At 45.1% G+C, this 19,917-nt stretch overlaps 3 protein-coding genes across 3 annotated transcripts; 1 reads left to right on the top strand and 2 right to left on the bottom strand.

Annotated features, from left to right (window-relative positions):
* bglapl (bone gamma-carboxyglutamate (gla) protein, like) lies at nucleotides 1-1,825 on the bottom strand (the record flags this gene model as incomplete). The annotated part of the gene is made up of 4 exons (XM_079730249.1): nucleotides 1,708-1,825; nucleotides 806-1,105; nucleotides 432-522; nucleotides 1-103 (listed from the first exon to the last, which is right to left on the bottom strand). Exons 1-4 carry the CDS (start codon nucleotides 1,766-1,768, stop codon nucleotides 1-3), a joined length of 555 nt encoding a protein of 184 aa, XP_079586375.1. The 5' UTR covers nucleotides 1,769-1,825.
* Nucleotides 1,826-6,274: 4,449 nt separating this feature from the next.
* erp27 (endoplasmic reticulum protein 27) lies at nucleotides 6,275-10,597 on the bottom strand (the record flags this gene model as incomplete). Its single annotated transcript, XM_079758755.1, has 7 exons — nucleotides 6,275-6,316; nucleotides 6,507-6,704; nucleotides 7,803-7,928; nucleotides 8,220-8,336; nucleotides 9,092-9,229; nucleotides 10,015-10,103; nucleotides 10,540-10,597. The coding sequence occupies 7 exons, from the start codon at nucleotides 10,595-10,597 to the stop codon at nucleotides 6,275-6,277; spliced, it is 768 nt and encodes a 255-aa protein (XP_079614881.1).
* Nucleotides 10,598-15,122: 4,525 nt separating this feature from the next.
* LOC307091881 (retinal cone rhodopsin-sensitive cGMP 3',5'-cyclic phosphodiesterase subunit gamma-like) lies at nucleotides 15,123-15,652 on the top strand (the record flags this gene model as incomplete). The annotated part of the gene is made up of 2 exons (XM_079758723.1): nucleotides 15,123-15,229; nucleotides 15,535-15,652. 2 exons carry the CDS (start codon nucleotides 15,123-15,125, stop codon nucleotides 15,650-15,652), a joined length of 225 nt encoding a protein of 74 aa, XP_079614849.1.
* Between the last annotated feature and the right edge of the window lie 4,265 nt (nucleotides 15,653-19,917).

Here is a 19,917-nt window from a genome sequence, read left to right as displayed (position 1 = left end):
CTAGAAGGGCACAGGTCCGTAGTAGGCGGTGTACGCAGCGACGATGCCCTCGGTCTCCGCCATCTCGTCACAGCCGTCGTGCAGCTCACACACTTCCCTCAGGCTGAGAGAGAGAGAGAGAGAGAGAAAAGAGAGAGCAAGAGAGAGAGAGAGAGAGAGAGAGAGAGAGACAGACAGACAGACAGACAGACAGACAGACAGACAGAAACAGAATGAGAGTGAGAGTGAGAGAGAGACAGACATAGAGATAGAGTGAGAGAGACAGACAGCAACAGAGTGAGAGTGAGAGATGGAGGGTCAGAGAGATAGAGTAAGAGAGAAGGACAGAGGGTGAGGTTCGGTTCTGAGGGCTCTCTGCAGCATTGGTGCAGAGTATGAGTGCCTTTATTGTGTTGTGTAAAGGGTGAAGGGTGTGTTGTGAAGGGGAATACCTTTCTGCCTGGAGAGGGCTGAGTGTGCTGGTGGCTCTCTTCCTCCTCAGGAGAACGGCGGCTAGGTCCCTCTTCATAATCACCTGGGGAGCTGGGGAGGTAACAACGCACGGCTAAGAACACGCAAAAGTGACACGCAACAAAACAGAAAGGTCGTGGGGTCACATCCGAGGTGGATATTCAAATCCCCACACACGTGGGTTTGCTTTGTGGACACTTGGATATTATTAGGGGAAAGCGGGTCACATCATGTCGATATCATAATGATACACTTTACTATGACTGGACTGTTGCACGGCCCGGGGGTGCCCGTGCTAACACGGTGCCCCCTGCAGGCCAGAGACACTGCAACACGACGTCATGCCGCGCCTCACCTTCAGCGAGAGCAGGAGCGCCCGTGGCCTCAGAGGAGGAGGACTCGGACGAAGAGGAGGAGGAGGAGGAGGAGGAGGAGGAGGAGGACGACGAAGACGACGAGTCAGAGGCGGCCGAGTCCGACTCCGAGGATTCGGATGACGATGACGATGATGAGGATGAAGAGGAAGAGGAGTCCGACGGGGATTCGGAAGACGAAGGCGTATCGGCGTCGGGGGCGGCGGAGGGGTCTTCCACGTCAGGGGCTGCCTCTCCAGCGTCGTCCAGATCAGGATCATCCACCGCCTCGGGCTCTACCACTGCACGGCGGGACACACACACACACACACACACACGCACACACACACCCAAACCCACCCACAAACACACACACACACACACACACACACACACAATGTTGTTTTGCCCCACTCTTCCACCGTGAACCTCAATGTAAATAGCATGCATGCTACAATGGAGAGTCAGCATTAAGCATTGCTAATAATGAAACCATAGATAGCATTAAGTCACGAGTAACTATAGATAGCCTTTAGTTGCTGATAATCAAACTATGTATAGCATTGAGTCACATATAACCCACACTGTAGATAGCATGTAGTCACTAATAATACACACTATAGACAACCTTTAGTCAGCTATAAAACACACTTTAGCATTGAGTCCAAAATATTACAAGTAGAAAAGCATTTAGTCGCTTAAAAAACACACTATATGCAGTATCCAGCCCTTATAAAACACACTACAGGCAGTATTCAGTACTTATAAAACACACTATAGGCAGTATTCAGTACTTATAAAACACACTATAGGCAGTATTCAGTACTTATAAAACAGACTATAGGCAGTATTCAGTACTAAAACACAATAGAGAACCAGAGATGTGACGGGTGTGTCTCCTTACCCCCTGTGGACCAGCCGACAGTCAGGAGGCCACAGATGCTGAGAAGGACCAGGGTCTTCATGTTGCCGTGGAGATGAGGCTGGGCTTGGGACCTGTTTGACTTGACTGGCTGCTGACTGCTTCAGACCTTCTCGGCTCTCTTCTCCTGTGTGGCTCTGGAAGGCTCCGTCTGACTTCTGCTCCTCATCCAGGGTCAATATATACCGTAGCGCATGACAGCCCACCCTCTTCCTCCACCCTGGTCTTCCTCTGCCGGATGCTGGGCCTGGTGGGGCTGGGTCAGGCCGGGTTGGGCCGTGGGATTGATTTGATTGGCTGGAGAAATCGAATGGCACTGGTTACGCTTCCACCTCCCAAAAAAAAAAGAAACACCCACGCTCCCTTGCCACAGAAACTCAGGGAGTCTCGCTCGCCCACAAACAAACACACACACACACACACACACACACACACACTCACACAGGTACATACCCATACATAAACCAGTATTCTGCTCTCCACACAATATTATGTATGCAAAAAGAGTTAGGGTGTGTGTGTGCGTATGGTATCTGTGTGTGCATGTGTGTGTGTGTATTTGTTTGTGTGTGCGTGTGTATATGATGTATGTATGTATGTGTGTGTGTGTGTGTTTGTGCGTGTGCGTGTGCTTATGTGTGTGTGCGCGCGCGCGTGTGTGTGTGTGGTGTGTGCGGGCGTGTGTGTGTGCGTGTGTGTGTGTGTGTATGGTGGGGTTCCCGCTGGAGCAGCAAAAGGGTATCCGGTTCAACAACATTGCTTCGCCTTTCGCCCCAGATGTGATTCCCCCCTGCTCCCTCACTCCCCCACGAACCCTAAAGTGTGGTCTGGCTGAGCCGCACTCCGCTACTAATGGTGCGGAGCGGTCCCGGAGCGACGCTCATCACGCCACTGCGTTTAATTACAGCGCTGCGGCGGACCAGCGCAACCTCCAGCCAGGCACTATTTCCAGACCTCCTTCTCCACAACTAGGGCCGTGGTCGGAGCGACGCGCTGCCATCCCATATCCGACCGAAACCCCCGTGCAGACTGGCAGCCAAGTCCAAGTCCAGCCTGCTGCTGCTGCTGCATTGTCTCCCCCGGGCTATTTTTTGATGCGTGCGTGGAACCCCGAGTGCCAGAGCCGCAGATACACGTGTGGGTTTGGATTCAGCTCTCGCTTTAGAGACTCTGCTGAGAGTTTAGTTCACCAATTTAAGCTGTGGCTTGCCAGGCAAATATTTATTTATATATATATATATATATATATACATTTTATGTTTTGCAGAGTAGTGAGTAGATGCCAGAGCCCTATATATAAGTTAAATACCACGTTGACGATAAGGAACATGCCTCGATGTTCTCTTCTCAGACACACGGACGAGGTGGTGCGGCGTCGACGCCTCGCCTATTGTAGTGTGAAGGAATGCTGCAGACAATGCTGCCACAGCGCTGGCCTGCCGTTTACCTTGTTTTACAGTCTGCTGTTATTCTTGGTGTCGGCCGTAGCTCTTGGATGGAGTGGCATGTAATTTGTACGTCTGGTCAAGATTCTGTCTTGCTGGACAGGGTTCAATACGTGGGGGCATCAGAGCTGTTGACAAAGAGAAACGACTTCCCTTTCTTCACGTCTACGTTGAGTTGTTATTGTTGCCGTTTCTTTGGGTGCACGAGACAGTGGAAGAATGCTAGAATGCTGAGCGTTTGCTTGCGGTCTGCTCATTATGTTTTACACTCGGAAATGCCAAACAGACTCATGCACACAAACCCATCAGACAGGCTAGTCAGTCATAAAAATACTACATTTTGTAATACTGTTACTCATATCTCTAATGTTTTGACACAGAAACCACTTCCCAATATTTTCATTATGCTCAATGGATGTTTATAAATCAAAAGAACATTTCCTTATGTTTTTTATGGACTTTGTTGTATGTCTGGGCAGTGCTTTTTGTTCTTTCATTCAGGTATTTCATAATCTGTAATATCAAATATAGGTCCACCACTTTAATTTTTATCGTAGCGCATTCACAGATTTAATTTCACAGCCATTCATCATTGAAACTGCCATGATGCACAAATCATCACACACACACACAAACACCCACACATACATAACAGACAGTTGCACACACACTCATAGACCAACGCAGACACAAACACACATACACGCTCACAAGCACACACACACACACACACACACACACACACACACACACACACACACACACACACACACACAAACACACACACACACACACACACATACACACACACGCAGAAACTTCCAGACATACGCAGCAGTCAGACGCATGCACACACTCAAGGACAAGTGCAGACACACAAACACCAACACATGCAGACAAATGAAACACACACAGACACGTTTTGACTTACTGATTGAAAATCCTGAAGCTTTCTCTAAAATAACTATGATGCTGACGTCTGTGAACAGTTCAGCCTCGGTACAACAGTTTTACATGACAGCAGTGTATCTTCTATCTTCATGTCAGGACAGTGTTTCTGCTGAGGCATCGTCTTCAGTGTTCCCTGATCTAAACTAGACCCAAGAATACGCTGCCCTCCCCACACACGTTTAGCATGCATTAAGCAACACAATACCGTCATGAATATTGACTCAGCATAGCTGACACACACACACACACGCACACACACAACCCACGTAAAGACATATGCATGTACACACACACAAACACATGCACACACACACACACACACACACACACACACACACACACACACACACACACACACACCAAACATACACAGCACATGTACAACTAATGTATGTATAACTAAACATACACAGATGTAAACTCACACACATGTACAGAACTACACAAACACATGCACGCACACACAAACATACCCAAAAATACACAGAGGCAAACACACAAACACATGCACAGACACACACACATGTATACAGACTTGGAATGAATTGATTCCCCCGGGCCCTATTCATTCATGTGTATCACATCCATTGGGACGCTTCAAACTGCCACTAAATAGTCTGTAAGAGTGTTTGGAGAGCCAGCTGAGGTTATGTATTTTCATCTATTCCCTGAGAACGTCAGCCTGCCAGCCAGCTCCTTCTGCGAGTCCTCTGCTGCATCCGCCTGGCAGCTCCCCACTGCCAATTACTCTGGGACCAGCCAAGGCCCCCAGAAAGTCCCCGTACTCTGAAGGGCTGTATTTAGGATCAACCTAAATATCACAAACACACCATCTGTGGTCATTTTATAGATCTTGTTTTTCGTGCTTCTACTTCCGTTATTTAGGATGTTGGTTAAAGTCTTTCGCGTTTTTTTTCAAAGTCAGTCTAATTAACCATATTTAAGTTATTCACTACTTATAGATGTTAAAGACGTTTAGTGTTATAGTTGGTTTTATTGAGGAATGTTTATTAAAAGCAGTTATACTACAGTTGGGGCAGTTGGTGGTGCTATGGTACTATGGTCCAATGGTGGAGTGTTGTTGGACTTTTGTACAATGCTTCTATGGTACTATAGTGCTATAGTGCCTTTGTACTATGGTGCTATTGTACCATGATACTATGGTACTATTGTAGTATATTGCTATGGTACTATTGTGCTATAGTGCTATAGTGCTATGGTACTATGGTACTATGGTACTATTGTGCTATAGTGCTATAATGCCTTTGTACTATGGTGCTATGGTACTATTGTGCTATGGTACTATGGTTCTATGGTACTATAGTGCTATGGTACTATATTGCTATGGTGCTATGGTACTATGGTACTATGGTACTATAGCACTTTGTTACTATGGTACTATGGTACTATGGCGCTATGGTACTATGGTGCTATGGTACTATGGTACTATGGTACTATAGTCCTATAGTACTATGGTACTATGGTACTATGGTACTATAGTACTATATTACTTTGTTACTATGGTACTATGGTGCTATGGTGCTATGGTGCTATGGTACTATGGTACTATGGTACTATAGTCCTATAGTGCTATGATGCTATGGTACTATGGTTCTATGGTACTATGGTACTATAGTCCTATGATGCTATGGTACTATGGTGCTATGGTACTATAGTCCTATAGTGCTATGGTACTATGCTGCTATGGTACTATAGTGCTATGGTACTATGGTGCTATGGTACTATAGTCCTATAGTGCTATGGTACTATGGTGCTATGGTACTATATTCCTATAGTGCTATGGTACTATGGTACTATATTCCTATGGTGCTATGGTACTATATTCCTATAGTGCTATGGTACTATGGTACTATATTCCTATGGTGCTATGGTACTATGGTGCTATGGTGTTGCAAGATCAGTGTAGCGAGGTCAACCCCTCCCACAAGCACACATATGAACGCACGCACACACAAAAATCACAAACAAACACACACACATTTCTGCGCTGGTTCAAGACGTGCTCCAGACAGACGCAAACATCCCACCACAGAGCTGCGGTGTCGTCTGAGAGAAAGAAGGAACCAAACGATTGCTTTCTTTTTTCTTTTTTATTCCAAATGTATTCAACAATCACAGGGTTTTTATTGATCTTAGAGCTCGCTTTTGGCCTGCGCTCCGGCCTGCTTCTCCGCCTGGTTCAAAATAAAAGGAAATTGGAGTTACATGCCAAAGGGAAACAAACAATATTTCTTATTTGTTGCGATGAAGTTCGTACATGAACTTTCATTGATTCGTCCATTCTCGGACAAAGTCCTCACAATAACAGACAAATGTATAACGTGCATACAGTATGTTTGTATTAATATAAACATTCCAAACAACCTTCAGCTCCCCTTTCAGGAAGGCGTGGCAGAAGCTCCTCACACGCTCGCTGGAGACGGGCCCCTGGGGCAGGAGCCACTTCATGTCCGACCCACCGTCGTAGACCCCCACCCGCGGGAGGTCCCCCGACGCGAGGCCGAAGTAGCCCAGTGAGCGCAGGTTGGACTTCACCGCGCCGTTGATCAGCACAAACAGCAGCTGGAGGATGTAGAGTTGGTAGAAACTTCGGTAGTAACATTGACATGTCTCCCCTTATTCGTTCCACAGTGAATCTCCGCACAGTGGCCGAGCACGAAGGAGAACCAAAACATTGTACTCTCTTTAACGAAATGGCTGCAGGGCGGCCGGCTCCCGTGTAAAACAACCTCTTCAATTTCAGTTAAAATGCAGTATGTGTCAAATGCACAACAAAGAAAAGGCAGTAGCATTTCTTGTAACAATTATTGTGTTCCAAGCTCTCTTCACCAATGCAAGACAAACAAGTCAGTAGAAAGCGTCGAAAAAAAATAAGTAACACGAGTAATAATAAAAGTAGAAAAAGCATGAAAAGCATTCAAATCCGGTTTAGGGCAAAGGCTGTTTGACCTTTTAATGTGTGTACAGTGCAGTGAAGTATGTCCTGTTTGTGTTAGACAATATGTTGGGATAGAAAAGAGTGTGTGTGTGTGTTTGTCATTGTGTGTGTGTGTGTGTGTGTGTGGGGGGGGGGGGGGGGGGGGGGGGGGGGGGGCGAGTGGGGTGTAGCTGTATGGTGTCATAGTTCAAGAGTTCGGGAGTCTTGTGGTTTGTGGGAAGCCTCTGTCCCGGGACCTGTTGCTTTTGGTGCAGATGCTCCAGCACAGTTTGCCCGACGCTACCGGGGTGATTAGTGTGTGGCTAGGGCGGATGTGGTCCCTGGGTATACTCCACACCGTCCTCCCCTACCTCTGGGTGTGGAGGTTCTGCATGGCTCAGCCGCTCAGTCCTTCTGATTCAATTCAATTTGAATAAACATGTTTGGCGTTTCGGAATTTGAATAAAATGTCATAATATTCCACTGTTTCGACGTGGATGACGCTGTATGTGTAAGCCGTGTTCCGATTACACCTCATGTTTGTTTTTGTTCAAATTGATTTCATAGATTCAGAAACGGCCGAGCTTTCTGAACTTTGAGCATGGGCCCGTTTCCCTGACGCTAATCCGCCACCAGATATCAAAGGGGAGGAACTCCACACGCCTAATTCCAAAGGACTCTCTCTCTGGCCTCTGTGGGGGGGGGGGGGGGGGATGTGAGGATGGGGAGGGGCCGGTTCTGACCTTGCCGGTGAACTCCGGGGCGAGGGCGGCAAGCTGTTCCTTGAGCTGGGTGAACTCCTTGGTGCCGCGGTTGACCATCAGCAGGAGGTGGGCCTTCACCTCCGAGTTGAACAGACCCACCGCAGTCTGCAGGCGGAGGGACGCAACACGCAGTGAGGAAAACAAAGCATAGAAACACAGCAATGTGTCACAACCATAGAGTGCAAGCTGGCTCAAGGGGGGGACGTATTCTAGAAATTGATTTATTCCACCCGGAAGATTGAATAAAAACACAAACGTGAGTCACGGATCTTCAGTGGTATTACTGGTTCAGAACTTAACTGCCAACGGAAGAACACAGCCGAAAAACACGGCTTTGATGAAAACAAGAAGACAGACAGTCAGATATGGTCACATAGGAGGGGTTAGTTCACCTACCACTTGGTTATATTCTGTGACGTATCGCACTTCGTTTATAGTGAGGAAGTTAACCAGACCGTCCGCGTCCACCTTCTTGGCTTCTGAGAGAACAAGGTTTTCCTGGTGGTTGTCTGCCTACACACACACACACACACACACACACACACACACACACACAAACACACACACACACAAACACACAAACACACACACACACACACGGATGAATGCACGCACACACAAACAAACATACATGTTCACACGCACAAAGACACACACACACACACACACACACACACAGATGAATGCAGGCACACCGGACACACAAACACACACACGCACGCACACACACACACACACACACACACACACACACACACACACACACACACACACACACACACACACACACACACACACACACACAAACACACGGATGAATGGACACACACACAGACACACACACACACACACACACACACACACACACAAACAAACATACATGTTTACGTGCACACACACACACACAAACACACAAACAGACGGACACACACTCACACAAAATGTCAAACAATACCAATACCGCCATTATGTGTTCTAAATCATTTTCTGTTTAATCCCTTTTGTGATAGCAATAGTATGTATGTTTGTATGGATGTATATATATATATATCGGGTTGACTGTAAGGAACATCCTCCTCAAATGTGACTCAATAGTGATCCACGTTTTCCTCAGCAGCTTCCCAAGTTGTATCATCGGTTGCTATAGAAACACTTCCTTAAGACGGCTTTACTTGTCTGGCTTATCCAAAGGGTCGGGCTGCGCCTCATGTCATGGCGCCCGCATTGCCTGGGATGCACCCATGGACATATTATAGGATGCACCGTACCTTTCTGAATATGGCGATGGTGTCCGAGCTGACGCTAAGCTCCGCCCACACCTCTTTCTCCATGCAGATGGCCGCCGGGACCGTAGTCACGCGCTTTGTGGATTCCAGCAGCTCTTTGTAGCCGCGAGACTCCTCGCTCTGATGGCGGAGAGAGCGGGAGTTCAAACAGAGGGAAGGAGAAGGGGCAGTGACACCGATCATGAGACCGAGAAATTAGAAGGGAAAATAGTCCCAACGGCACGGTGAGTCACGCTACATGTTATTGAAATAAAAGCAGGGCATACCATCCCATTCTGAACACCTATAATAAGCGCTTGCTCTGTGACTCATAAAGGCAATATTTTGGTCATGTATTGACCTGAAGGCCCAGCTCACTCTTAACCTCTCTCTCTCTCTCTCTCTCTCTCTCTCTCTCTCTCTCTCTCTCTCTCTCTCTCTCTCTCTCTCTCTCTCTCTCTCTCTCTCTCTCTCTCTCTCTCTCATGAACCCCTTGCTCTCCTTGCCCTAGCTTGTTTACAGGGGCACCAACAATATGCCAAGCCCACATTTCCATGACCTCTGGGTCTTGGATCTGCTGCCTGGGGGCCCGCCTGCCTCCCCCGCACACAGAACCAGGCCAGAACCAGGCCTTCCTTTGCCAGACAATCGACTGGGCAACATATAATCCATATGTATTTATATATACATATCCTCACTCCCTAGATCTATTTGGGAGGATCAATGCCTCACTGGTGCACGGAGTACATTACATGTGTACGACTTTATCCATTACATAAATAACCGGTCTGGTTGGTTCAAATGTTTCAGCCACATCTACAAGAGGAGTCAAATGGGTCGAACCACTATATCTCAACCTATTGCGGAATGCTGTGGCCCTTTGCCCCCCACACGCCTCTCCCCTACAGATCCTTTGTTTGCCTGACCTCAAAGAACCCGACGACGACCACTTCAGCAGAGTCGATGAAGGCCTCGGCCACCTTGAGGTCCCCCAGCCTGGGGAGGGCGCTGTCTGCTGGGGAGAGAGAGACACGATGGGTCAGAGCGTCGGAGCTCCAGGCCAGGGCTGTATGTGTCCATGGGGGGAGGCCATTGACGTTTACACAGTCCATTTCTTTTAATACATCCCCCACACTACCAAATCAAGGACAAGTAGCACACCTCATTCAGTGTGGATAAGAAAGCCTCCACATCAAACAAATAAAAATAGATTTTCCACAGATTTTGCCACTGAGAACATAGAGAACACATCAAGTGATGCTATGACCATATGGCAGCATAATGGGACAGTTGTTGATATTGACGTGTATTTAACGTGATACAGATAACCAGACAAAACAAAAGCTAACATTTAAGGCATAGACGTTGTAGTATTTCTTGGAACAAACTATAATTATAACCATAACTTGCAGCGAGGCGTAGTGGACAGACCCAGTGAGGTGGAGAGTTACCTGTCTCTGTGGCTGAGGCTGTGGACAGCAGCAGAGGAAACAACAGAGGGAACAACATGGTTAGTCAAGGATCCTTCTGTCGAGTCAAGACCAACTTAACACAGTGTCTCTCTCTGGGCTGCTAGGGACCCCGTGGTGTCCTGTGGAAGAGCGAGCAGGAGAAGGAAGGGACATCAAGGGGGGGCTCACACACACAACCTGCTGGGGCTGGGACCGGAGGCGTCCTGGGAAGCTAGCAGGTGTTATTGATGAAACGGGGTGTCATGTAGGACTACGTGTCACTGTGTTATTTCAAAAGTGTGTGTGTGTGTGTTGTGTGTGTGTGTGTGTGTGTGTGTGTGTGTGTTTGTGGGTGTCACTATCACAGGCTCTATTTGTTTTTGTGTGTGTTTGTGGGTGTCACCATCACAGGCTCTATGTGTTTTTGTGTGTGTGTGTGCTTGCGTGCAAGCGTGTGTCCGTGTGTGTCTGTGTGCGTACCAACCACGACACATGAGTAAACCTTCCTCAATGATTTATATTGGAATTGCAGCGGTGAGACGCAGCCTGGCAGCCACAGGCAGTACGTTTAAACAGGGGGAAACAACTCTGCTTCAACTTCCTTTCCTTGGATACTGGGAAGTCGCTTTTGTATTTACCTAAGGACAGAATATTATATTCCCTTGAATCCGACGCGTAGAGGGAAAACGCTGGTCAAAAGCTGCCATCTCTTATTTGAGAAGTAGGGTTAGGGTTAGGGTAAGAAGACCAAAGCAAACCACGATGCCATGAATCGCATCATCCCTTATGAAAATCTTGTCAGTGGCACTGAATAACCTAGCTGTTGTTGTTCTCATTCTGAGTTCCTTTGAGCCAACAGATCAGTGGACTCCATCTAGCAGTTGATTTGGATTTGCATACATGTCATGCCCCCCCCCCCCCCCCCCCCCCCCCGTGAGAACAACAACCCCTTGTTTAATCCCTGTGTGAAGAGGTGATTGCAGGTATGGACCTCAGCCCAAACCACATAACACACGAACACACGTAATACACAAGTGTTGCAGCACTACTGCTCTCTAGCATCCCTCGTTCTGTTAGTTGTACTTTGTGGGACATCAACTGAACTCCGAATATAACTTTAACTCAAACTTGCGATATCGTTAGCCTCATAGCATAATTGCCGAAGTCATATTTTGGCTGGTTGATGCAACATTCTGAGCACAACAGGAATCAGGAACCTATAGGGCTCTAACCCTAACCCCTATAGATACTTATTCAGTGATTGCATATGGCTGACCATCCAGGCTGAAACATCAAAACCAAAGGACATTTTACAATAAATATTGTGTCTTCAAAACATCGATTTTATTTATTTACCATAATTGGCCTTCCATATCTTGATCTCGGCACTGTGTATTCAAAATGATGTCAATAATATACTCTGTGTAAGCTGTGTGAGAAGACCGGTGGGAGCTCTGCCGCGTCACGGGGATGTCATGGAGGGATTCCCTGATGTTTCTATATAGAGTCCAGGCTGAAGGGATTGAGGCCGGCATGACCTGGCTGGCCATTGTTCAGCAAGCTGGTTTTCCCCACACGAAAATCGATTTGGTGCTTGTTTGTAATCAGTAGACTGCGGCCTAACTTGTGGAATATGATCAATAGTCATATCGTCTTAATTCATATTCATGATCGCTTTAGAACCAACGTGGAAAAAGAGGTGACTGATAAAAACGATTGGAAGAAAAAATATTACAAATGTAATAACTTTTTATGATAACAGTACCTAATGGCGTTTAGTATTTTTTTTTTGTTTAGAATACTTCACATGCGTTTCCGATGTTTTCTGGCCTTGTTTGAATCGTTAGTACAGGACTAGAGGTGTCCATTTTACCCTCACCTTGCGGGCAACACTGGATGAGTGGGTGGTGTACAGAACGGGAGAGACTTACCCGCGGGAGCCATGCTGTGATATAACGTTAGAAACTGTGCTGTAATCTAATCCCAAAGAACCCACAGCCTTCTTGAAGAGCTTTGGACTTGAGGCAGCATGTAGAGAAACTAACCCTAACCCTAACCCTTACTCTACCCTCAATAACTGGGATAAACACACAAGGACATTCTGACTTTCAACAATAATAAGGAAAATATTGCTAAATTGAACAAATTGGCGTCTTAATCTGGTCAATATTCCAGCATTTTGGGTCCAATCACGTTTCACTGCACAGCAATTGTGGGTTGTTCAAAATATTGAATGTAACATATAATATGTTATGCATATTTTACCAGGCATCAAATGTAGTGTTTCTATGACATGTAACTATGACATGTTTTTTATTAAGACCCATTTATCGAGAACAAAGTCAAGTTAAAGGGTAACAAATAATCTGTAACAAATACTTATACAACATTTAATCCATTTACCCGGGGGATAGGATTGACCATGAGCATAGGATCCTCTTTGTGACTCGTGATGTCTAACCTTAAGACTCTCCCAAGCTTTATTTGTCACTGTCAACAATGACTTTATTGGTTTTACTTCAATCTTCCCTTTTAAATAGTTATCATCTGTGGGTTAGACTAAATGTCAAAATAAGGTCTGCACTAACTAATCCAAACAAAGATTTTGAACCAAAACACAATCTTTTGTTTTGGTGAACATTGTCAGTGTATGCTTCCTGTGCCTGTTTTTCATTTGAAAGATTCTAGGACATCCACATGAGCCATAACCTCCAGGCTCTTATATATGAGCAGATTGTTTATTATACAGTTTATATATTTGGTTTACTCCATCTTAGTGGAACGCAAGATTAAATAAAACGTCTTTATCGGTCCTTGAAATTTTAAACACAGCCTTAAATCTGTGTTAGGTCAGGGCAATCATGGGCAAAAATAGAGCTTGGCCCACAACACACATACACATGCACACGCACACACACACACACACACACACACACACACACACACACACACACACACACACACACACACACACACACACACACACACACACACACAGCTCTCTGCTCAACATCTAACGGACATTGCAATTACAGTTCCTGAATTGCACAGGCTATAAAATGTAGTTCTGAAGAATGTAACTCGAGAATACAGAAAATCAATAATTGGGGGATTTTTCTTTGCTGGGGTAAATTTATCCCCATATATATGGTCAATTAGGCCTTCGGGTTCCACTATAATCCTACTTTTTCGATAAGATATAAACACTACTATTAGATTGAAGACTGAAAGATATGACCAACATTCCGATTCCACAGGAAAAATACAAAAACTAAAAGTCCCTTGTTTGAATGTTCAACTTTTATAACATTATAGTTTTCATTCTACCACAGAATAGTTGTAAACTTGATTCTGATTGTTCAATGAGGCTCAATGGGTGTCCATTATTTTTCATAGCGGAACGCCTCTGCCTTTCAACAGTTCTGAAACAATGCGCTACAATTCCAAAAAAAACAAAAACCTTACTTAGGTCTACATTATTGTCCACAGGACACCCACGGGTTGCTTAATTCCTCACTTAGAATGTATGATACCTATTAAATAGCATTTACATTATTGTAAATGCACTGATTGAAAATGTTGCATTGTTGATGATCATAAAAATAGATGTTTGCATGATGTTTTTAATTGTAAGACAATTAACCCAGTGTACGTTTAGACTAATTTATAAATGTATTAACCCTGTTAATCTGACCAAAAATAGCCTGACCAAAGTGTCTTGACCCTCGTGTGGATGGATGAATCAGCAGAGATTAGCGGACAGAGTATAAAGGGAAGCAGGTGGACAGAGCAAGCAAAAAGAAGGCAGAGAAACCTACCTGGAGACATTAAGACAAGGGGATCCTCCTCCAAACACAGGTAAGAGGAAACAGGCTTCTCTCTGAACTACAGAGTCTATTTGCTTGTCTGGACTCTTTAGCTAAACTCTACGTCAATGGAATTAATGGCGTGTGCCCAAAACTTTAGGATGCTTTAATTGGAAGCCTTGTCATTCTAGAATAACCTGAGGGAATACTAATAGACAACTATACGAAGTAGACTCAAGGAACCCACCTAGATTAATTTATTTGGATGAATGGAAGCGGTGGTTCATAGAAGCAGAATCAGAAGACATCTTGTTCTCTAATTCTCTAGTTCTGCACTTTGAAAGAGTTTTTATTGACTGCTATTTGTTTGGATTGTGTGCAGTGACTGAGCTCTTGACATTTGAATTGAAGTCCTCTGCTTTGATAAAACAGTATTGGAGAAATACATCACATTAGGTACCATGCATGGCTAGCTGGTCTCGCTATTCAAAGTTAAATCATTAGTCAAGAAAGACTCCACTTTAGCTGATAACTCTTACCTGAGGGACCCAAGAAACAGTTGATGAGTTGATGATCATTCTGTGAACAGCTGGAGTAATGGCACAGAGAGTTTGAGAGCTGGCCAAGTCTCATTTTAAAGACAGTGTGAACTGAACTTCCTCACAGGCTTTGGTGTCCATGTATGGTTAGGTTTAAAAAAAATACACATGTAGTTATTGCTGTTAGGTCAATTGCTGATGTGATGTCCTCATGTTTTCTTCCAGAATCTAAAACAAAATGGACATTGCTGTTCCAGCTGCCGCCGACAAGAAGGCCGCCCCCAGGTTCAAGCAGAGGGCTGCTCGTACCTTCAAGAGCAAGGCCCCAAAGCCTGGCCAGAAGGGGTGAGCTGGGTTACAGGCAAATTTGGAAACAAATTAGCATTAACATGTTGACAGTCTAACAGAGCAGCATACTATTTATTTTGGTTTTGCGTGGTTGGTAGTACCATTTGTTTTTTGTCTACTATCTCGGAGCATAGGCTGTCTGCAAAGATGCGGGCAGCTAGCGGATCGTGAGGAAAGATCAGATGACTATGATAATTTATGTTTCGGCCTAGAATCGCTGATACAACCTTTAAGAACGAAAAGTGAATTCTGCATCAGGTAAGACATCACATGACATCACTCTTGCCTTCTTGTCCAATCAGATTCGGGGACGACATCCCCGGCATGGAGGGTCTCGGCACTGACATCACGGTGGTGTGCCCATGGGAAGCCTACGGGGACTTGGAGCTCGGGGACCTGGCCAAATACGGAATCGTCTAGAATCTCCCTCCTGTTCCCGTTACCGCCTGTTCATATGATTCTAGAATTGTCGCTCCATCCGGAATGTTTCCCTCTAGCCTGATCCACCGAGGTTCCGAGAGGACTTTTACTGACTGCTGCTGAGGTTGGCCCTACTGCACAAGGCTTTGCCGGAAGATGTGAAACATCGCTGACATGTGTCGAATGTATCTGTTCATGGGACCTTGTGAGTGTTTGAGGGCCAGGGAAGGGGCAGCAGGGCAATTGTTCTAAATTGGTCTGGTTTAAATACTTCCCCCCGATATTATTCACCACTCTTCTTAGCCGTCGAGATACATTTGTCTTTCCTGCCTTTTGTCTCCTCCCAACTCTGTCTTTGGAGTCAACGTTGTACGATAGAGAAAGAAGTGGTTATTTTCTATGTATGCTGTAGACCGTTCAGTCTAATATCAAATGCTGAATAAACAACCAAAATTTTCACTTGTTAAAAAAAGTTATTGATTTATTTTCTTTCAATAAATTCATATCATAGGTCGGCTAACCCTTACACCAGGCAAACTGGAACGACGCCCAGAAGACCCCAGGGGAACAGTGGCCTTTTGATATAATGCACTAATAGTAGGACTTGTCTAATACAAAGTTGGTGTACATAATTGTACAGATTTAACGATAACCTACACGTAAGCCTGGGGAGGACAGCTTGCTAGAGGTTGTTGGAACACTCCAGTAGCTTACAGTCTTTCCCGTCAAATAATCCGACATTTTAGTGTGTCCCACTAAAAATACATTCTCCAGAAATAAACCTGTTTTGGTATGTTTCAAAACTTTATTATCCATATGCAAGCATACAGAAATTTGTCAACAAAAACCGATAAGACTGGATGTTAAAAAGTACATTGTGGCAGGTCAATAAGGTGTCCTAGTGTCCTGTGATTTTGTTGAGAATGATCAATATGGTCTTGCTGTCCCCAAATATCCTCAGCTCCTCAGCAGGAAGAGTCTATGGTGGGCTTTTGTTTTAACTGGGTGCCTGTCCTGAGAATGAGAGGGTCTAGTCCAGGGGTCGGCAATTACGTTTGGACGCGGGCCAATTTTTTTTCAGACAATGGCATCGCGGGCCATAGCTTTTTTTTTGGGGGGGGGGGGGTCTACTATTTAAATTATTATTTATTTTATTATATTAAAATAAAATAAACATCATCTAACTTTTAAAACGCATTTAATTTAATTCCATTAAAATGTTTATTTGCTTATGTTCGCTGTTTTTATGCCGCCTGCTGCATCTCGTGTTGTCGCTCATGAAACAGGCGATTGCCTAGCAACCTGCCGTATACAAATATTCTTTTAGATGACATGTAAAAATGATTAGCTGATCATTGCTATGCTAGTTATCGATGCAAAATGTCGTTGTCGAAAGCCTTGAAAAGAAAAATTGATTCAGAATGCAGGACCCACAACGAAGAATGGAAGCAGAGGTATGCGTTTATCCTGCCTGCATTTATTAATGCCAAGCCTACATGTCTCATTTGCAACGAGGCTGTTGCCGTTTGAAAAGAATATAACATCAGAAGACACCATGAGACAAAACATGGCCAGTTCAAAAACGCATATCCTCCTGGGACAGAGGTGCGAACGAATAAAATTAAAGCATTGGAGGCTGGATATGCACACAGCAACAAAATACTTGTCAGGTCATTCACCGAGCAGCAGAGGGTTACAAGTGCGTCCCTTAAAGCAGCATGGGTTCTTACCCATGCTACAGATAAGTCAATGGATGGAGTGAATGCCTCTGTGAAACAAATGCCACTCTCAGCGAGGTCAGCTTCCCGACGCATAGAGAGCCTATCTGACGATGTGCGCGGATCAATTATGAGTGGCCTGAGTCAGGCCAACTACTTTTCCGTTGCCATTGACGAGAGTACAGACAACACTGATATCAGTCAGATGTGCATATACGTGCGGTATTTTGATGGAAAGGAGTTCAGGGAGGAGTTGTTGGCTCTAATTCCATTAGAAGAGAACACCACTGGGGATGTTATGTTTGCCAAAGTGGAGGAATTGATTAAACAACATGCACTACCATTTGAGAAAATAAACCTCATCGTGACAGACGGTGCACCTGCCATGGTTGGTTGCCACAGAGGTCTGGTGGCCCGATTGAAGGAGATAGCACCACAAATGCACGCACTACATTGCCTAATTCACCAGAGTGTCCTGTGCGCCAGACTCAGTGGCGAGCTGAAGAGTGTCATGGATAAAGTGATGAGAGTTATTCATTTTGTCCGGGGTGCATCAAGCATACAGCACCGTCTTTTTCGCCAACTTGTTGCTGAGCCAGAGGCCTGCTACGAAGATCTGCTACTTCACAATGACGTGCGCTGGTTAAGTAAAGGAAAGGCACTGGAGCGCTTCTGTGCGCTACTAGATCAAGTGAAAACCTTCCTGCGAATGAGCAAGATGCGTGCTTCAGACAATCACCTGGCCTTTCTAGAAGGTGAAATGTCCATCTCAAACATCGCGTTTTTAACTGATATTTTTGGCCATCTTAACCAGCTGAACCTGCAACTACAAGGGAGAGGGAAAACCATTGTGGACCTGATCGAGAAGATGGATTAGTTTACAAGTAAGCTGGAGTTGTTCCAGTCTGATCTAGCAAGTGGAAGGCTCTTGCACTTTGCAACATTAAAATCACAGGGAGGGGGGCGAGTGACAGGAATTATGACTGAATTCCTTGACAAGCTACGGGACAACTTTCAGTCGCGGTTCCGAGACTACTGTGTCCCAAGGGAAATTGTTGGCTTTGTCCGCGACCCATTGTCCACGCGAAGCGAGGAATTCTCCTCACTGGCCAAAACAACCATGAGCTCGTTGGACGAGGCAACGCTTCAGTTGGAGCTCATCGATTCCCAGTCAAGCTCCCTCTCCGTGATGCGTTTAGTGCGCATTCCGTGGAGGATTTCTGGATCGGATGCTCAGAAGAGTACATGGGTATCAAGAAACTTGCCCTTTATGTGCTGACGATGTTTCCATCTACCGACACGTGTGAGTCCAGCTTTTCGTCAATGAATGCAATCAAGACACACGAGAGGAACCGTCTGACCAATGCAAGCTTGGAGAACTGCTTGAGAATAAAAGTGACATCCCTGTCGCCTGACATCCACAAAATTGTGACCGAAGGGAGGAACCACTTTTCCCATTAAGTGAGTAGCCTACTGGCCTTTTTAAATAGTAGGCCTAAAAAAAATGCCCAGTTATATTGTTTGATCTTATTTAAATTGTAAATTCCCTTTTTTCTGTCTTTATTCAGGAGCAGCGCAGATCCTTCTCCCACGCGGACAATGTGCATTCATCTTTCACTTTCTTTAAGTTTTATTTTAATTGGGCCATTTCACATTTGAGCAGACCTTGTTATGTTGTTAATTTAACGAAACGTAGACTATTTTTTACCTTGCCCACTGGAGGAGGGAGACGGGACACTTTTGGGTTTTTTTTGCACAAGATTACGCGCACTCCCGACCTGTGCGTCATGGATAACTGCACAGATGTCCCACCTGTTGTTTTGTTACTTTAGGACTATCATCTATACCTCAATAAATGTTTCGAAATTGATGGGATTGCTGTATGCCTTTTGTTTTTTTTTTTTTAATATGGGGTTGAAAATAATTTTTTTTAAATTAATTACATTTTTTTTTTTTTTTTTTTACATCAAATTAACGTCATCTCGTGGGCCAGACAGAATAGATGGCGGGCCAAAATTGGCCCGCGGGCCCCTATTTGCCGACCACTGGTCTAGTCTATTTGGAGTACCTTGAGAGGCAGCTGGATTCGCTGGATTCGTAAAAACCAAATCACGATAGAATTCATCTTGACAGGCTTCAAAGTTATGCGCTCGTGGCCGGACCACAGTGGTTTGGACCAATCAGCATCTTAAGAGATAACTTTGTGATTAAGGTGATCCGTGATCTGTGATCGACGATAATAGACAGATGTTTCATCCAATCACCTGCCAAGTATTTTCTGAAAGTGCCATCCCTTTGCCAAACAGTTTCCAAGGAAGTTTTCCCAGATGGTTCTGTGGAACAGTCCTTCTGGCTTTTCCTGTTACTGTGTGGATGCCCGGTCTTTTAAGAGAAACAACCTGCTCCACCTTCTGGCTATTTACATGTGGTTTGGAGAGTGGATGGGACTTGACTTTTTACCTCCCATGCACATCTCCTTGGTTTCATTGCAAACAAACAATTCAGCAAGTGGGCTGACATATAAAAAATTGGCGCTCAGAGAAAGTG

Source organism: Pollachius pollachius, assembly GCF_949987615.1.
Source record: "Pollachius pollachius genome assembly, chromosome: 2".
Classification (NCBI taxonomy): Eukaryota; Metazoa; Chordata; class Actinopteri; order Gadiformes; family Gadidae; genus Pollachius; species Pollachius pollachius.
This window is presented reverse-complemented; position numbering and strand designations above follow the sequence as displayed.